This window comes from Pezoporus wallicus, unplaced genomic scaffold, assembly GCF_028554395.1.
Source record: "Pezoporus wallicus isolate ANWC-B61680 ecotype Strahan unplaced genomic scaffold, APGP_CSIRO_Pwel_v1 scaffold_2617, whole genome shotgun sequence".
NCBI lineage: Eukaryota > Metazoa > Chordata > Aves > Psittaciformes > Psittacidae > Pezoporus > Pezoporus wallicus.
The window spans coordinates 1,510,225-1,524,108 of record NW_026637592.1 but is presented as its reverse complement, the minus strand read 5'-3'; the positions used below and the strand labels follow the sequence as shown (position 1 = coordinate 1,524,108).

Genomic DNA, 13,884 nt, shown 5'->3' with positions numbered 1-13,884 from the left:
TGCACATTGAATACCTTAAAACAAGGTTTGGTTTGGGGGTACATGTGAAGTTGTATAAAATGTACAAGAAAAACTGGCAAAAAAGCCATTCAAGCTTTTAAGAGTAAATATCTTTCAAAGTAAAGCAAACTATAAAATGTTTAATGGCTATAAAGTCTAGCCTTCTTCTACAGATAGATGATGTTACCAGCATTTGAGAGAAAGCAATCTTGGAAAGAATACTGAAAAGGTGACTAAGAAATTATATCATAAAAATAAAACCTGGAAGTTCTTTCCAGAGCACAATATAGTGATATTACAAATTATGACAAAAAAAATAAACAGAACAACATGAAAAAAACCTCCATAACCTGCTTTTTCCCTTTTTTTTCCTTTTCTTGTTAGAAAAATGAAAAGCACACACATAAAGCTGAATTAAAGAAAAAAATATAGATCAGTTATGCTGGAAAACAAAATCATGCATAGTAGGTATTATTCCAGCTATTCATCAGCTACAGTACTATGAAATCATAATGGATTTATCAGTTCAGCTAGGTGTCTAAAAACCTTAAAAAAAAATAGAAAGGCCTCAGAAGGCTTGTTTTTCACATGTCAAATATAATACTTCTTTTTTCTCAAATCCTGAACAAAATAGGTTTTTGTACAAGACTGTTAAAATATGTCAGTACAATATTCTGATCACATACTTGCATTCATTAGGTATTTATGAATAACTATATTTTCCTTGCTCCTGTTGCCACTCCTGGCTTCTGCAATTCTCAAATTAACTTCCATCCTTTCAGTCAGGCAGCTAGAAATTTGCCCATTACTGGAATAGTAACTCTTTCTTTAGATATGTCCTTATAAATCTGGCTAAAGCACATCTGCACCTTTCAAACATATTAACTCTTTTTAATGTCAACAATGTGTGTTTCAGTCTCAAATTTTGCCTTTCTTTCCCTGTTCTGCTTTGGAATGGTGCCCAACAATGACCTATCAAATCCTTAGCAGCTCTTAAGCAGGGTGGTTGTTTTTTTTAAAATGTCACATTTTGCCAGACGGGTTAGTACTGACCAGAGTGAATCATAACCATTTACTCCGATATTTACTGTCATCTGACATTTACTATGCTCCCAGAATGCAAATTAAGGTACTCACCAATGGACCCAAAGCACAACCTTTTGCAGTACATGCCTGGACTCTGAAGGAATGCAGACTCCAAGGAGCAAGTCCATGAGCATAACAACTTAGCTGTGACGAATTTTGCATCAGAACACCATCCATATACAATCCATAGCTAGTAATAATACCTATAAAACAATGTGATAGCACTCAATATCTAAACAGCTACAGAGCTTAGAAGAAAAGTAACTCTACAGACATTAGAGTGGTAGTAGTAGCAGTACAAACAGTTTATAGTGAAGCAAGTGTTTAGCAACACCGTGTATACAACACTTTAAAGAAACACATCCTCCCATCTTTTACTGTCGAAAACCCTGCAAGTGGATTGCACCTTTTGAAAACAACTGCACTGTTTCAAAGACCATCCCTTAACAAATTTGTTTCTGAATAGCAGCTAACATCACCTTGGAATCAGGAAAACTGAGACAATTGTGTTTCACAGCCTATTCTGCTTGTCTACACAAGAAGCAGAGAAACAAACAAAACCATCTAACATCTTAACAACTTTGGACTTAGAAAAAAGGATTGTGATCTACATTATAATTGAAGCATAGAAGGACAACTTAGACCAGTGCTATAACTACAATAGATCAGGAACTGATGGGTGGAAGGGTCCTGTTTCAAAACATTTTTACCCACTTTTCTAAACAAAACCACATATAAAAAAAATATTGATTGCTGTTTCCTTCTAAGTATGCTGTAGAAAAAGTCCTGAAGTAAACGATTACTTACATATTCAAACTAAAGAAAGAAAATACATTTTCAAAATCAAAACAAATATTAGCAAGACTTTTAGATAGACGAGAGAATGGTCCTGGTGCAATGGGCTAAGACTAACTCAAAAATTGCAGATGATTGCTTATCTCACTTATGAGAAAACCTAAATCTGTTCTTCCAAAGGTGCATGACAGGATAGCATGAATCCTGTACAGACTGTATATACACAGTGTTTAGAACTGAATAAACTAAAGACTAAATTTTATAGATTGGCTTAGATTTTGGAAGTTGAGATTGCAAAAGGGTATCTTTTTTTTTTTTTTTTCCAGGGCTATTCCTCCATCTTTTTCCCTTCTGAATATTCTCCATTTTTAAAAGCTATATGTAAATCTTAAGGCCAAGATATACTAAGCTATAGGGTGCATTAGAAGTGAATTCATTTCAGAGGATGCCTTCTGATCTTCCCATTATAGAAAACGTCTTTGTATTGTAAAAATATAGCACAATTCACCTTTCCTTCCCTTTAAACTGAATTGTTTGAAACTAAACTGAGGAAGATACTGTTTGAAACTGAGAAAAGATTTTCCCCAAAATAAAAATGTACACGCAACTGTTTCAGCTGAAGAGCTATTGAAGAGTTATACTTCAAAAGTTATATATGACAAAACAATGCAGAGCTGCGTATGGTGACGTGATTCACAGATTCCTCAATTCTAGAAAAGCGAGAGGCTAAACTCAAGGCAGATACCAGAGATCTGTGTGTGGGAGGAAGTCCTGGTAAATCTCACATTATCAATCCTACCACGTTTGAAAGGCTTCCTAAAGCAAAAGTCCCTTGGGGTTCTGTGTCTAGTTGCTTGTAAAGCAAGGGTATTAATGGTTGACATTTGCCCTACATCAAATAAACAAATTATACATATATAATTTGCATCAGAACATCATGTATCTATATATGGTACATATATATGTGTGTGTGTGTGTGTGTGTGTGCATAGATATATAATATATACATATATATATTAACAAACATATTTATCTCATAGTAAAAATGTGAACACTGGCATTAAAGATGTGTCTTACAGGAAAAAAAACAACCAACCAACTAACCAACCAACCAAACCCCCCTGAAATACTTTTAGTATCTATCTCAGTAGCAATAACCCTTTACAGGAATCAACATATCATTATTAATTCCTTTGATATTTCTGGTAACAGCACGAATCATAATGTGATCATCTGATATTAACATGGGTGCCATACATGCCTCTATGGGATCCCTACTGTAACTAAGTGTTCATTAACTGGACAAGTATTTTAAAGTGTTCCTAAAGCCACAGCACCTTGCAGCATTCACACTCTGAGGAGCAGCTGGTCAACACTGTGAGCTTTTTTTTCTCTGATGGAGAAGATTACAGAATGAAAAGAAAGAACTAAGTACATTTCAGAACAAAAGAGCTCATAGTTTGACTTTGACTTTGAGATGGGAAGCCATTTTTCTGAGTTAGCTGATAATTATTTTCGGCCAGGGATAAATAACATAGCCTCTCTATTTCACCACTCTATGTTTCCGAAGCATACTGAGAAAAAGTTCAAAGTCTGCCCAAATATTACCTACTTTTTAAAGTCTCTATAGATATGCCTGAAGTTTACCGTCCATGAAGTACTGCAAAGTATAGCACATTTTCGTGTTAAGCACAAGACTTTATGAGCAACATAGTCACCATGAAAAGATGCAGTTTCTTCATAATTATTAAGTCTAGGTAGCTAGATAAAATCTTGGTTTCATTTAAGACAAGATTTCTATTGACTATAGTACAATTATGTTTCACTTAAAGAAAACCAACAAACCAAATAAAGCTTAAACTGAAAAAAACTCCACACTCTTCCCTTTTTCTTCCTCCTCTTCCTTCCCTGGGTAAGACCATATAATCTGTCAATGATATTCCAAACATTAAAGATGAAAAGAGGCTTTGAATCTAAAGTACTACAACCATTTTACTCTTCAGGTACAATCTAGAAGTCAAATCTTAGGACAATGTACTTTTATCTATGTAGATTTTACTGACTACAAGCACAAATCTTCTCTCAGAAGCACAAGCATTTTCAGGAACAAGTACTGGATTAGTTCACTGAATAACTAATTACTATACCTAATATTTCCCACACAAATTCCATATAGCCTTGGAAGATACAGTTCAGATCAAGACATAATTTTATCTATGACTATATGGTAAGACTGTAATACGTATGTTATAAAGAATATATTATTCTTTATTGAGACCACTAGAATAGTGGAGGCTCAAAACAGAGTATCTGATGCTGCATGTCATTTCACATAATCATAGAATGGTTAGGTTCGGAAGGGAACTTAAAGATCATCTAGTAATCATTTCACAAGCCTCTCCATATCTTACGCTCAACTAAATGGTCAATATCGCTTATATTACACTATCCACATATGTGATATTTATGTGACAGAAATAGAGGGCTCTGCTGTGAAGTGGCATAACTCTGTGCCATGCACCACCAACCATTTTATTGCTGGTTTAAAAATAAGACAAAAGAAAATGTGCATATTACAAATACATTCAGTGTATCATCTTCCAAATGTCTTTTTTCTCTACCTGGTACATAAATAACATTCCTGAAGCAACTTTTAACAAAGAATTAAGTGTATTGTTTCACGTTTTTCTATGAAATGAAATATTTTTTTTTTCCCACAAAATAATACAAATTAGCCTTACATTCAGCCAAAACTGCAGCCCAGTTATTTTTCGTTGAGGGTGTACTAACACCCTCAGCTGTTTCCTAATAACCTATTTGTTGTATTTCAAAGGAGAGCTAAGCTGTACGTAGTAAATATTGTATTAGCAATAAGAAACAATGTGCAAATGTAGGCATGTATTCCCAAGTTTTAGTTGTTTTAATGGAGCTTGTGGAAATTCAGTTATCAAACTATAGGTCTTTATCTTCTGTGTCGTTGAAATGCATGTATAAACAAATGTATGTATATATATTTATTTGAATAGTTAAGCCACTGTCTAAACTACTTGGATTTTTTCCCCACAGTAAAGAAGGGGTAGTAGGATCAGTTCATGACATGAACTATTACATGTAAAATTATTCAGATTTTAGCCACTAAACCACATATATGATCTTTCTGCCTTCCTTTCTCACTCCCTGCATCCACATCCTTTACCCCTCCCCTTTTTTCTTCCTCTTTGTCTTCCTCTAAGTTTTTGCCACATATGGAATTTTAGATACAGGGTTAGAGGGTTTTTAAAGTGCTAGGAGGCAAAAACTTCCAACATGACTCCTACATAAAGAATCACAAATTATCCACTACATTATTTAACAACAGGCAACATACTCTTATTTCTTTCTAAAAGCAACGTAAGACCTTACAGAATATTACATATATGTACCTTTTATAATTAGCAATTTTGGGGGGATTATTTAAAGTGCCTTGTAGTGAAGTTTTACAAGTAGGATGTGCTGCGCCAAACAGTTGAAGGTGGGGAAGAACTTGCAGGGGAAAAATTAAACTCACGTAAAACCACTGTAAGAAATAATTTATATATATGAATATGATAAGCTAATAAAAAAAAATCTGTTGCTTTAAATTCAGTGATTTTCTCAGTGATTTTCTGTCTATATAACATCCTCTGTTGTGCTTTAAACTGTTACATACAGGATAATAAAATCAAGGTGAATTCCAACACCACATGATACTGTGCAGTAGTGTTAGAAATGTAAAATCTTCCCAAAAGGTTTATACACACGTATATTTCACAGTGGAAATCATTTCTAAACTAAAGAAAGTATATTATTTAGCTTCCACAGCCAGGGAAATGTACACCTTCAAAAGAACTGCGTATAACACAAATCTAATATTACTTATCAATTAATGTAAAAGAAATTAATATTTTATTGGAAGGTGAATTCAACATCCTAGACTGATATTCTCCAAGAATGCCTATTCCTCAGCTCAGTTCTCCTGGAAAACGTTAAACAATGAGATGCAATACACACAAACTATCAAAAGGGAGCACTTTTGAGCCACTAAAACCATGCGATAGGCTGAAACCCCACAATTTCTTAGCTGCAGACAAGATACTATCTCAGGTATTTTATGTGCTAAAATGATCATTAAAAATTAAGCACCACATATAAGCTGCCATTTAGAATATTAATTTACCTTTACTAATCATCTTTTTAACTTGAGGCTAGAAGAGTTCACTTACCATTCGGATACTCAGGCTTAGTCCATGAGATGTTAAAGGAGTCAGATGAGTATGACTGGGCTTTTGGAGCAGGAACACCTTCTGGTGTACTCTCATCTGTTATAGCTGTGCTAGCTTCGCTTATTGAACATCCACCTGCAGTGCAAGCCTTAAAATATGAATCAAAACAAATAAACATATTTTAATGTATTGCCAGTGATTTTAGAAATGCTTTTCTGTGAAGTTTTAGAATTTTTACACATTTAAATTAAGTGTGTGAAGATTCTTTTCTTAGCATGGATTTGTTTACTTCTTTTTAAGCAACAAGATGCGCTACATATGATATTTAGATTTTAGGTAGAATGTAGCTGAAACATTATACTAATGTCTGACTTGCAGTAGTTTGCATTTAAGTGTGAGTCATAATTACAACTAGTTTTCCACTGCTTTTGTAATAACAGTAAAAAAAAAAAAAAAAAGGAATACAAAAGGTATCATTTACAGTGCAAAACTGATCAAATTGACACAAGTTCCAGATAAAGAATATACTGACCAACTCTCAATGCACTGAAATCATCTTGATGAATAGTCATTGAGAAAAACATGCCATTCAGACAGTTCTGCCCTTCATGAAAGCACACAGTTATGTGCAAGTGCAATTAAAAGAATGAAAAAACACTATTATAAATCAGTATGTAACAGTTATTGCTACATGTTTATGAATCATAAAGTCAAATCATTTGTATTTCAGTTACCAGACAAGAAAGATGGATTACACTAGTTTTATATTTTGCTTGATTAAGAAAAAATACAATGTGCAAAAAATAAATGTGCATATCGCCTCACAACAAGCTTTTAAAGTTTTACATTTTTACACATAAGACTCCACAGCTACGGTGTCTACATGTACTGGTTTTCCAATTACTTGCACTAAGATGAGTGAAAAGAGACAGGAGTTCTTACAGAAGTTAAAAAAAAAAAAAACAAACCTGAACAAGAATATAGAAACTCTGTACTGGATTTAAAGATTCCTTAGCTTATTGTTTGTTTAGAAATAAAATAAATCAAAACCTGAACTCAACAAAGATCCAGATTCAGACATACTTCTAATTAAAACTTATGGAATCATCTCTTTTTTAGGAGTTGCTTATGTGCTGAAGTGTGTGCCCTGCACATAAAGAAAATATAACATTGCCCAGATCTCCAGAAATGTTTCTTTTAAGCTAGTATATTTTATTTGGAAGGATTAGCTTGAATTGCCCATTTTCCAGTGTGTTTCAAATCAGAGACCAGTCAACATCTTTCCTACCCTGCTCCAAAAGTGTATGCTAATTATTTACCCATGGGTAAAAGTAACAACTGTTTGTAAATGAGAGACTATTTTATATACCAAGATTGTGTTAATGTCACTGGAAATTATACTCCCAACACAACTACAGATTGTGTTCAGTCTGGGCTATCTAATAAAGATGAAAGAATGCAACCTCAGTTTTGGAAACATCTGAAAATGGCATTTACTTTAAACATGATAGTGTTTAAAATAGTCAGGCAATGCTCAGATAATTGTTAGCATTTTGTTTAGGAAAATATGTAAGAACATTATCCTTCCAGAAAATGCAAACTATTCTTCAAATTATTTCACTTCTATTGGCTTAATGAAGAAACTGAAAACACCAGCTCTGGAAGACCTCTTCCTTGCATGCTCCTTATTACCTTGTTAAACAAGTTCCACTGAGCTTTCCTCAGCAGTGGAGCCCTTTTTCATTCAAGGTCTCAGTAACAGCAGCCTTCCCATTTATTTATTTCTTGAATTTCGTGAAACTCAATTTGTGTACCCCTGAAACTTGCTGGGGAATGAAGCGTCTGATTCTTCTAATAAAAACCAGTGAAAGAAAACTCATCTACATTTTAAACAGTGGGTTTTTAGATCAGTGTATCCAAACAGACTGGGCATTGCTGAGACTATCACATCCAGTAATGCTTAAAGCCATGAAATCCCACACCTAGATAGAGCCCCACTATGCCATACTAAACTTCACCAAGAAACAGATTTGAGGCAAATTTTGCAAAAATACCTAGGCATCAAGACAGCCAAAAGACAGATACAAACCATATAACAAGACACCACACAGCGATCCTCCTGTTAGCACCAGAGCCGGCTTAGACACAAAACACAGCCATGAGGAGATACTAGCTTAACAGCTGAATCACAGTAACACCCAAATCATATAAATGGGTGTGCCACCCCGGCTACTAAAGGCAGCCTTGCAGCTTTTCATTTGCTTTCAAACTGGCCTGGCTCACACTCATGCATCTTAGAGCATGAACAGAGCAAAAACAAGTTCCTTTGCACTGATCCATGGAAACATGACTTTAAGACTTCTCAGTTGACTTTTAGAAAGAAGCAGTCAATTTGCTTGCAAAAGTTGTTGCACTAGTTATGAGTACAACTGCTACATATTAAATGGCAGGAATAAATTGTAAAAAGTGGTAAGAACATACAAAGACATTTTGTTAACTTAGTGTACTTATATTAACCTGTCATACAAAAGCTAAAGCCAGCAGCCTGTGAGGTGCTGACAGTTCTGCCAATGAGGATCCCAATTCCTGTGTTCAAAGCAGCAACTTTTGATGACTCAACTTAAAATTTCTCATGTAAACCAAAGCCAGCTTTTGAATGGATACAAAACAAAATTAGTATTACCTGTGAAACAAGAGAAAGAAAAAGGTTCAAGCTGATAAAACTGTTTTATTCTAACCAAAGAAAGCAAGCATTAATTCCCAGTGCTGAAGGTATTCTATTGTTGTCTTTACTTTAAAAGTTTTATTGTAATTCCTATTAAATTATATGTGAAACACTAAATATTCAATTTTTTTCCAGGTGTGTGTGCGTGATATGGTTTTGCTACATTTGATGTTGACATTTGTACACACTGAAACTTTGTAACTTGTAAATCCCTAACATGACATTCTTGTCAAAGTAGTCTGACAAGTTCTAAATACAATGGATTCAAATGTTTTAAGAAAGCTATCACACCTCAGAGATAACGGGCATCCATGCGCTTTTAGACTTGCCATTTTTAGAGCTGCAAGGACATTTAGGTCTTGTAACCTGCCTATCACAGATGATTGCATTTTGTCCAGGTAAATCTGGTTATCTCCATCACCAGAAGACATTATCTTTTCTTACCTTCAGGTTACCACTGATGCAATGAAAATATTAAAAAACAAATCAAAACCACCAATCAAATAGGAAATAAAAATATAAACATCAAAGATTCCTCAAAGTGTATTCAGTAACTTATGGAAAAGCTGTACAAGATGAAGTAAAAACAAAGGCCACACAACACCTGTTTTAACCATGTTCCAAGGCAGAGCCACCAAAAGAAGCACTCCCAGTTGCTCTCCAGATCCTAGCTGTTAATTCTCCCCTGATCCTCTCAACTTGTACCACCCCCCCCCAGGAGCTGGGCAGAAGAATGGAAGGGCTGTCTCACAGTGAAGGACAGCACAAATTCTTTTGATAGTCCCATTTTTATGCTAAAAGGCATAAAATGCCTGTTGTAGTACTGCCCTAGTTTTGGACCCGGTGCTATTTTATATGCTATACAATTTACTATGCCAAAATATCTAGGCACAAATGAATTAATTTCAACATGAATCTAAGCTTTAATTAGACTGAATATCCTTGCTTTTTCAAGTTCAAGTCATCTCCTTATCATCACCTGAAGATAGCTTATTTTTTGTGGTATAATATTTAGAACATTCAAGAGCATGCTAAGAAAAAAATGAATGCATACCCAGTCTACATAAATGTAAATTTATTCATAATCAAGAGCAGAATATTTTTCTATGGCATTTATCAAAGCAAATATCCTTATATAGGTATTGTTATAAAATGAACAGTGTGCTTAAAACAAGGGACAATCCAGTGCTTTTATACACATATTTTCAAGTTTGTTACTGAGCTGAAATTCTTCTATTTCATCATAAAATAAAACTAGTAAGAAAGATACGTAATGAAAACACGAAAGACTTTTATATTGTTTTAAATAAACAAACTGCTGTTTTATACTGAACTCTTTTCCTTTCTGCTGTTTCTTTCTACATACAGATTTTATGAAGAAATAGCAAATTATCATGGTACAAAATGTGAAAGACTAATCAAATACAAGAAACTACTGAATATAAGTTTTTAAGTCTTTCATATACTTCTGGTAAATTCTCAGTTAATCCTTGAAAAAACTCTGTGTTTAAATTATATACATGTTTCTTGAGGGTCAGTTCTGAAACAAAACACTTGTTATTCAGGATGGCTCATCCACCTTGGTTTCAGAAAGATGTTAAAGCAAAGTGGATGCATGAACCATTAAGTATTCAAGATGTTAACCACATCAGAGTAATTTTCACTACTTTACACCTCTACTACACATCTTTAAAACTTACAGCTAGTTTTATGAGGTATTCAGTACCCGGGAAAAGCTGATGAATAGTAAAATCCAGAAAAAGTTCTGTGCTGTTATAGATTACATTCCACTTTGTGAAATTCTGCTCATTTTTGGCAATATAAATCATATAGCGATCTAGGATTCCATTTGCTGCTACTGGTTCTTTCCATCTGCAAATAAAAGCAAAACATGATTAAGACCAGCAAAGATTCAGACCACAGTGAAAAATTTAATGCTTTGTTTAGGGGACTTTGTGGGGTTTTTGTAAGAATTTGAAAACATAGTTGTGTAACCATGAAAATAAGTCAAAGGCATACCTCTAATATAGTATTTGTACTTAATAGGTAAATGACTACAGTAACACACAAAGCAGGGGCTACAAAACAGGCATAGCACCAGAACATATCCTGCACTGAAGTTTTTCAGAGGCTATGCCCATATGTAGGTTATACTGATTGCGTAAAGACAAAATGGAAATTAAGTTGGCAAGTGATAATCAGAAGGTTCACAGAACCACTAAACTAATCACTTCTATGCATTTAATCATAATAAATTTAATTTTATGTCACAAACCCTTCCCCTGATTGAACTCACTAGAATTCTTGAATAAACTGATGTACTATTGTGTTGTCAGGAAAGAAGAAATCATTACTTACTGTACATATATTGTTCTAGGATCCAAAACCGTCAGGACTGGGGCATCTACATGAGACGGTGGTAGCTGTGCTGTAAACAAGGTGACCTGGGAACTGTTTGTACAGCCAGCGAATGTGCATGCACTGAGCAGAAACTGGTGCGGCGTAAAAACAGCTAAATCTAGGGGGAAATAAGGAATATTAGTTTACTTTGTATATTAATTTTACCTTGTTTTTTTATAACTATTGGAGGGTAGTGAATTCACAAAATCAAGAGGAAGAGAGACCTGTATGTCTTAGACGTTTCACGTTTATCCCAGATGAGTGAATATTTGCTGTTTAATAGCAAATAACTGCAAATTTTAACTATTAACAGGTCTATGGGACAGGCGTTGGTTGAGATGACCTCATTGCACAGTACATTTACACTTAAATGCACACCACCCAAAGAAAAAGAAAGATGTTAGCCTCTCAGGTGCTATGTACTACATCAATTCTCTACAGTGGCAAATGAACACCTTTAAGATGATTAAATCAAATCAAATTAATGGAAAAACAAGTACAGGTTCATTAACACAGCCAGGTTGCATTTTGTTTAAAAACATGACGTATGGTAAATGAACGTCAAGCAATAATACATACAAGGATTCACTTCATGCAGATTTCATTATAAGCATGAACACAAAGGAAATTCATTGTTGCCACCACTCATACCGGTCAGTTCTTTCTTTGCCTGTCTTCAGCTGCACGAATGACAAACATTTGTAATACTTATTTCACTAAAGACAACCTGTCTAATGCTATAGCAATACAACTATTAAATGGTAATTTTTTATGAAGCTATTCCAATTACAACAGAAAATGGTGACTAAAACGTAGCAACTTTGCTGAATAAATATTCTAAAAGCTCTTCAGCCTCATATATTCTTCCCTATACCAATAAAGGAATGTTTGTCAGAAAAATTATAGTGGGAAAGTAATGCAGACATAATTGTCTAACCTTTTTCTTTTATTTTTTATATTAAAATACAAATCACAGAATTTTAATGAGCAAATCCTTTAAGAAGGAATTTCTAATTGAGCTTTTGGCAACAGTATTAAGGTATACAAGTAAAATGAAGACGTTATAGATAGACATTTTAGTATGCCAGAAAAGTTGTGGGTTTCTCAAGACACAACAAATGCAGGAGACCTCACAGCCAAATAATATCGTTATCATTTTGTGTAAAAATACTGATGAGCACAAATTAAGAGATCGATGACAAAAACATCACTAAAGCAGAAATGGTATAGACCCAAGTTCTTTCTTGTTAGTTTTCTCCTCATATAATGTCCCCAGCCCCTGCTGGAATGGAATTCCTTCTGATTTACTCCACTGTGTGTGAGGAGAGAATGAACTGGTACTACTGAAAAGGCAGTATCATTCAGTGGCGTTGCACTATAGAGCACATGGCAAAGTGTGAGTTAAAAAAAATATAAAAAAAATCATCAAGTGAATGCCTGTAACACAGTGACATGTTTAATCAACATAATGGGTCTGATTCTACCAGGGTTAAGCAGTGCTTATGCGGGTGAGAGGGGGAAAGCACACTCCAGAGCAGGTGCTCAAGCTGGCTCAGCAAGAGGAGAAAGTAAACTCCACACACTGTACCGACGGTATTGCCCTCATTAGTGTACACCTTCTTCTTTGCAGCTGCCATCTGAGAAGTCACAGAAAGTACAAATGGAGATGGAAGTCTGTGACACAAGTATGAGATATTCCATGTTCCGGGTGGGCAAGCAAGTGATAAGAAGGATTTTACTTTTAGCAATCATAAAAGGAACAGCTGAAAGCAATCCATGCAGCTATTTAATTCATATCCTTGTAAATAATGAGCACACATTCTTCTCTGAAATGAAACTACATTGTGTGGCTTCACTTAGCAGGGCAAATAAAACACAGGGGAAGGGAGAAGAGAAAAAGAAGTGGATCTATCTTTTTCCATTTATTTGTGGCGAACACTGTTTTCCTTGTACACAGATTTGTGATAGCGGTTGGAGAGCAGTATTTTTCTCTCCTTTAAGGAACTGTTTTTTAAAATAGGTAGCTTGTACTGAAACCCAGAGTTGATGCACACAGTAGCTGGTGAGACTACTTGCATGCGTAAGAGTTTCTGGAAATATCTAGTCAAATTTGAAGAGGGAGGAACTTTGTCACAGATGAAGAGAATGGAATATGTTTCATTTCCCTCCCTGAAAAAAATAAGTGACTGCAAGTTACTATGTGCATCACAGTGCCTGGAATGGAAAAAACAACAGGATCAAAGATGTGTATTCCTTTTCTTGATTTTTAATACTGCTAATGTATTTTGATTAATAAATGTTGAATAGAATGCTTCAATGGAATCTAAAGATTTAGCTGGGATAAAGTCTAAAAAGAAAAACTGTTAGTGGGAGCAGTAGAAGTAAACACAGTAATTAGAGACATAGCAATGCCACTCAAAGCATGAGCTTTGCAGTCAAGGAAAATCCATAGACTTCATCAAGGTTTGGATGTGTCCATGAATACAGTGTAAGTAGTATTTCTAAAAGGTTAGAACCAGAAACTGACAAACTGAACAACAGAAATCATATTATAATTACTGCAGTTATTTGTCACAATCTGATTTGGCAGATATTTTCCTATTTAAAGTTCAAAGGGTTTCAAAATGGATCAGTGAA

At 34.6% G+C, this 13,884-nt stretch overlaps 1 protein-coding gene across 4 annotated transcripts in view; it reads right to left on the bottom strand.

Annotated features, from left to right (window-relative positions):
• USH2A (usherin) overlaps positions 1–13,884 on the bottom strand; it is a 372,328-nt gene that overhangs the window by 176,276 nt on the left and 182,168 nt on the right. For all 4 annotated transcript variants that reach the window (XR_008971850.1, XM_057406464.1, XM_057406465.1 and 1 more), the window contains exons 33-36: positions 11,206–11,365; positions 10,548–10,719; positions 6,123–6,270; positions 1,138–1,289 (exon numbers count right to left, since the gene is read on the bottom strand). Coding sequence is in view for 3 of the 4 variants with exons in the window: in XM_057406464.1 (XP_057262447.1) it covers positions 1,138–1,289; positions 6,123–6,270; positions 10,548–10,719; positions 11,206–11,365 (632 nt within the window). In the remaining variant the exon portion in view is untranslated. The remainder of the gene's footprint in view (positions 1–1,137; positions 1,290–6,122; positions 6,271–10,547; positions 10,720–11,205; positions 11,366–13,884) is intronic.